At 41.8% G+C, this 6,000-nt stretch overlaps 1 protein-coding gene across 5 annotated transcripts in view; it reads right to left on the bottom strand.

The window, feature by feature from the left end:
* Positions 1–1,153: 1,153 nt before the first annotated feature.
* The window catches only part of CDKL4 (cyclin dependent kinase like 4), a 50,698-nt gene continuing 45,851 nt past the window's right edge, over positions 1,154–6,000 (bottom strand). For 3 of the 5 annotated variants that reach the window (XM_048222806.2, XM_026479398.4, XM_057309289.1), the window contains one exon: positions 4,981–5,288. In XM_048222806.2, coding sequence (XP_048078763.2) covers positions 5,025–5,288 — 264 coding nt within the window. In that variant the 3' untranslated portion in view covers positions 4,981–5,024. Of the gene's footprint in view, positions 2,963–4,980; positions 5,289–6,000 lie in introns of those variants that run through there. The other 2 variants (XM_048222807.2, XM_026479437.4) reach the window with 1 other exon arrangement.

The following is a 6,000-nucleotide window of genomic DNA, read 5'->3' as shown; positions in this document are numbered from 1 at the left end:
CCTAAGAGGGCTTTGTGGTTGGGGGCAGGTTGGAACAAGTGCATTCAAATACCACCAGGACTGAAAGGGAGCCCAAAGGCAGAGCCCAAGCAAGCAGCCTCCCGGGCTGAGCAGGGTCTCCTGAAACGTCCTTTCTCTGGTGTATTTCCTTCTTCCCGAAGAAGCAGCAGGAGCACAGAGAACGAAAGCCCGCATTTTCAGTTCTCTGTAGAGTGCTCTGCAAACAAAACAAAACGCAAACAAAACGAACTGCTTGGCTGCTTGGAGAGTGTCAGGCACAATGCGGAAAGTCTGAGGAACTCAGGGTGCAAAGAGATCGTGCCCAGGGTGGAGAGAGGGGGAGCACTGCGGCGGCGCCGCTGGCCAGGGTGGTGCAATATTTGGACGGCACAGGAAAGAGCTCTACACATAAATGAAAAAGCTTGAAAGCTGGCACGGGTGAGACAGGCCGCAGGTGAGCCAGAAACCTGACAAGGGTGTGAAGGAAACGCGTGCTTCCAGAGCTGTGTGGGCTTCTGGGAAGAGCCTGGTGAGTTTTACAGAGGTCATTCCTTAATTCGGGCGCTAGATGCCGAGGCGCAGCTGTCTTCCACGTGGCTGAGAAACGCAAGGGAGTCTGTGCAGCACCGAAGTGAGAACCAGGCGCTCGAAACAGAAAAGCGGAGCCGGTTGAGGTCTGTGCGCCTGCGTGATTCAGAGGCGGGTCGCCCAGGGAAAGGGCCAGTGTGCAACGCTACTCAGAGGATTATTTTTCTTCATGGTAAAAAGACTGCAACAGAGCATTTTCCTAAGCATTAGATGCTTCTCCTCTCCCCATCCCTCCCCTCCCCAGTGATCTCTAAATGATGGATTTGTCTATGGGAAAAAAAATTGAGAGAGAAAAACGCCAGTTTGCCTTAATTCTTAAAGGTAAGCAAAAATAAGAAAAGACAGTCACCCTATCAACCCTTGCCAAAAAGTCCATTGTTGTTTGAAGCATGATTATAAGCAACATGGGAACTGGAGTTGTGTGCTGTATTCTGAATTCCTGTGTGTGCGTGTGCTCGTGTGTGTGTAATATAATGTAGATATTTCGGAAAGCTGGGGTAGTATGAGTAGCTTGGCAATAAGGAGACTTACATGGTAAAAACACTATGAAAGTTTAAAAGAAATCTTTCAGCAAAGTTGCCTTTTATCTTTTATTTCTCATTCTCCTTGTTCCTGTGGCATGGTTTAATTAAAAATGCAAGAAACATACAAATCTGAAGAGGCACACTCTTGATGATAAGATGACAATAAGAAGACCACAGAAGCTTATATTCACGCTAAGCACGTTAAATGGCCAAATAAGCCCACTTGGAATGTCCTTCCAGTGAGCAAGAAACTATTGTTGAGATGCCATAATTCCTAAGAGATGCTCCCAAATAAGTGAACAAGATTCTCTAGAAGTTTCCATAGCCATGTTTATAAGTGCAGTAAACTTGTAGAGGTGAACATAAGATGTTCCCGTGTTTTCCTAAAGGCAATCTATGCTGGGTGTATCGGTGCCAGATACACGGCATTTCTGGAATTATGTGTATTTGCAAAATTGGACAACACTCAGGTAAACATGCCAGACCCAGGAGCAGACAAGAGTTAATGAGATAATCTTAATATTTATTGAAACATCACTATTTTGTGCCTTTATGGCAGACAGCGATAGACAACCCCATGCTATTATTTTACATGAGTTCCTTGTTAGCAAACGAAAAGCCCATTAAACAGACTGCATCATTCTTACATGTCTAGGATAAAAGGCAGCTACCATGATGTTTCAAAACTTATAAACATATATGGATATATGCGTGCATATGTGTACGTATGTATGTCAGTGTATCTGTCAAGTTTACTTGGGAAAATATCCCAGTGTAAACTGGGCTTACCTATTGTGTTTTGTTTGTTTGCTTATTTTTTTTGGTAGGAGACCCAAAGAAGTTAACTGAAAGATCATCTTTCTGTTGGAAGCATTTACAAACCTGATCTGATCGTGATACACAAGTTCAGGGCTGCACAAGTTCACAGAGGCTATAGAGTCAAATGTTTGAAAGAGTATCGACCGTGAACTAAATATTGAGGACACACACCCAACAGGATACATCTAGACACTGAGATGATTGAGCCAGGAAAAAGACTAAGAAACCGTGATGTTCCGAAGGACAGCATTAGAGTCAGCAGTTAGCGCAGGGCATTATGTCATGAGGATGGTGATTCCTTGTAGTTCCTTATTTGCTATGTAAATGTATGGAATTTTCTCTGGCTTGCTTTAAAATTAGAATCATCAATGTCTCATGAGACAGAGAGAGTTGAGTCTGCCCTGGAATCGAGGGTTAAACCTACGTGACATTTCAAGGTTCCCTTCCTACACCAGTATAAAATCCAGCATTATTCAACAGACCTGGTTACAATAGTGTAAATTAAAATGCAGAAACATAATGTCATTCCTTACACAAACAACAGCTAGGCAAGCTATTTGATAATGCTCTGAGACATTATGTGGTTAGGTAAACCAAAATGACATATGTAAATCTTTTTCAAAAATCAACATACGAGCCTACAAATTCTCTATAATCGCCTCGGGAGGGGCTGCTCTGATGAAATTGAAAATGTCTCCTCCATATGTGCTGTTTCAGACTCTATAACATTTAAAGAAAATGTTCTAAAAGATAAAGTTGGCCTGTAAAAAGCATGGGCAGAGGAATCAGTAATGATCAGAGCAAAACAATTCTAGAAGGCATCTTAATTTTCATATGGCTCATTTGCATTTGAAACACTGAGAATTCCTATCTCTCTTGTACAAAAATGTGTACATATTAAATTACTTTCCACTTGAAAGAACATTTTCCTAAATGTTTGGAAGATGATCAAATTTTAACTGGAGGACTTGTTTTCTTCCATCAGGTGTGGGGGAGATGTGGCTTCCTGGTAGGAGAGGCAACAGTTGATTCTAATAGCAGAACAAGACAAAAATAAGAAAGTAAATGGAAAAGAATTCCTATTTGTACAGTTTGATTTAAAGATGGTAAAACAAAAAGGATACATAAGATACAAAGATGTCAAAAGACATCAATTTAAAAATCAAATAGGGTTACCTTTCCAAAAATTGTGATATTCTGATACTTGAAAATTAGGTTCTATTACTTATTGTAGAATTCTCATGGATGTAGTTGATATATTTCAGCATGTTTATTTCTGAGTATCTAGTCAGTGTTTAAAAGGTAGGTGCCCATCAGCTGTCAGATAATATTTCCAAGAGTCTACGTTCTACGTATCTTAAATTTTTTAATTTTAGGATATTAATTTTAGGATATTTGGCAAAACAGTAAAGATTTAAAACCTCTTTACTATCAATTTTAAACAATATTTAGTCTTAAGGAAATTGTTGGTTACTCACTCAGAGATCTAGAAGTTGGTATCCGGGGGAAATTTGAACTCACAAAGTGAAACCACATTGAATGAAAAGACTTTTTGAATTTTTAGTTTATTTTCTGATACGGTAAAATGTTGAGGGAAGAGGCACATGTTCAGAAAGAAAACCAGAACCTGAAAGACATCCCTGTCTTCCTCTTGGCCTTGCTTTCCAGAGACTTCACCTGGTGGAGGGAGCTGCTCAGGCATGGTCTCAGTGGTGGGGGCTCTAGTAAGGCTTCCTGGGGAAGTGGGACAGGATGCAGTTGACTGAGGACAGAGAACATGACCTAAGTTCTGTAAATGAGATTATCTAGGTGTATGCTGCTCTTTGTGCTTCTTTGCCTTTTGGAGAAATAAAGCCCCTGATCTGTATCAGCTGTGCTAGCGGGTATTAAGGAATGGGGAGCACAGCTGTGAGCTGGAGACGTACAGGGAGCGCAGCACCCGCACCCCCTCGAGGTGAGGCTGGTAGACTGCAGTCAGGAGCTGAGGGGCAGGATGGGGCCATGCTGCTGCTCACCCTCCCAGGCCAAGCGTGGGGAACCTGGGGAGATGTGCTTTAAGGAGACTGTTTTTACACACAATTCACCCTGTATTGCAGACTGCTGCCTCAGACTTATTTGAGCAAACCCTAATCTTTTGGTTAAGTCAAGTGCACTGGGCTTGACTTGCAAACACAGAACTTAAAACAGTAAAAGATAAAATGGCCTGTGTAGTACAAAATTTGAAAATCATCTTAACATGTCATCTTATTGATTAATTTGATCTTTCTCTCTCAACAAACTTTGATTTTAATGATCAAAAGGTTGAAACAAACAAACAAACCCTTCTTCCTTCATGGTAGACATGCTAATGAGAAGATAAATGACCAATAAGGAGACCGAAGGTGGAGGCTAAAGCAAACATGGAATGGGGTGATTGTCAGTCCGGTAACTACAAAGTTACATCGTCATTTATTAATAAGCAATGTTCTTCTATTTATTTATTTGAATAATATTTACCAAGTACCTTCTATAGGTCAGACAGTTTTAGGGGCTGGGGACATGGATGAAAAATAAACCCCAAACCAAAACAAACCTACGTCCATGGGGTTTATGTTTTAACTTCAAAGTTTTTCTGAAACCAAGTGAAGCACGGTCACCTAGAAAACTGCAGAATCAAGGTCTGTCGTATTCATCTTACCATTCTACAATATTGGCATATTTTAGGAAGAGCTTGGTTCTCAGGTATTTGAGTTTCATCTCTTAGTATCTGCCAGAGCTTGTCCTTGGTTTTGAGTAAAGGCCTAGGGAAGGCAGGCCTAGGTGCCTGCCAGCGGTAAGAAGACGGAAAGAGTTAAGTTTTCATACGGTGTGTCTGGAGGTGACAGAAGGGCCCCGGGATTCCTCAGTAACGTTCAAACTCAGTCCTGCTGAAACTGGGGTTTTATTGCACGAAGTTGTTGTATTTTGGGTCCAAGATCTGGCAGGCGAACCATCCAATCAGCGTAGCAAAAAGTTGAGCAATACTTTGATTCAAGATATTTGGAATAAGATTTTGCAACAAATTTGGATATTTTCATAGTTTTATGGTTTTATTACATCAATCACCAGAATTTATTAAGATAAACAAATACAACTAAACCAGTGCAAAAAAAGGTCTTGGTGTCTACCGAGTCTCACTTTGAAAGGTAGGAAAAGGAAAGAAAAAGAATCATTTTTATACATTTTAGCTTTGAACAGAGGTACCTGCTGGCGTCTTCTGTTTCGTCCTTCAGTACATGCTTTTCTTTTAATTTGGTCCTCGTGAAAAGAATCAAAGTAGGGGCTCTCCAGTAGTTGGGCACAGGTTAATCTGTCATCAGGATTCATCTTCAGACACTCCTTTGAAGGAAAAGAAAGTATTCAAAGAGGGGCCTATTTTGTTACTGTGACCCGAAACTGAATAACTTGTCAGAGCAAATATGAGTTTAGAAAACCTTCAGGTGGTGTCTATTATCAAGTACTTGAAAGTTGTCGATAACTAGAATTGCTTTTCTTTTGCCATTTTAAAGTCTTGAGGGTAGAATTCAGTGTCTCTGGAAGGAGGCTACGAGTACAGCAGGTGTTTTTTTTCCCCAAAGATTTTTGTCGGAGAGAGAGAGAGAGAAAGAGAGAGAGAGAGAGACAGCAACAAGCAGGGGGAGCAGCAGGCAGAGGCAGAGGGAGAAGCAGACTCCATGCTGAGCAGGGAGCCTGATGTGGGATGCCATCCCAGGACCCTGGGATCATGACGTGAGCCGAAGGCAGATGCTTAACCCACTGAGCCACCCAGGTGCCCCATAGATTAGGTGTTTCTACCAATGACATCTCTTCATCACTTGTCAAAGCAAATAGTTTGTGGGACACGTCAAGTGTGATCCCGAGCGCGATCCCAGGACCAGCTGCATCAGCATTACCTGGGAACTTCTTGTCAATGCAGTTCCTGCTCGGTCAAAAGCACTGGGGGTGGGGCCCACAGGCCTGCATTTGATAAGCCCTCTGGATGATTCTGATATCTGCTCAAGTTTGAGAACCACCGGTTTAGGGAGATGGCTGAAGTATTACTTTTCGTAAC

Source organism: Ursus arctos, unplaced genomic scaffold, assembly GCF_023065955.2.
Source record: "Ursus arctos isolate Adak ecotype North America unplaced genomic scaffold, UrsArc2.0 scaffold_8, whole genome shotgun sequence".
NCBI lineage: Eukaryota > Metazoa > Chordata > Mammalia > Carnivora > Ursidae > Ursus > Ursus arctos.
The sequence above is the reverse complement of the archived record's forward strand: the minus strand, read 5'-3'. Positions and strand labels throughout refer to the sequence as shown.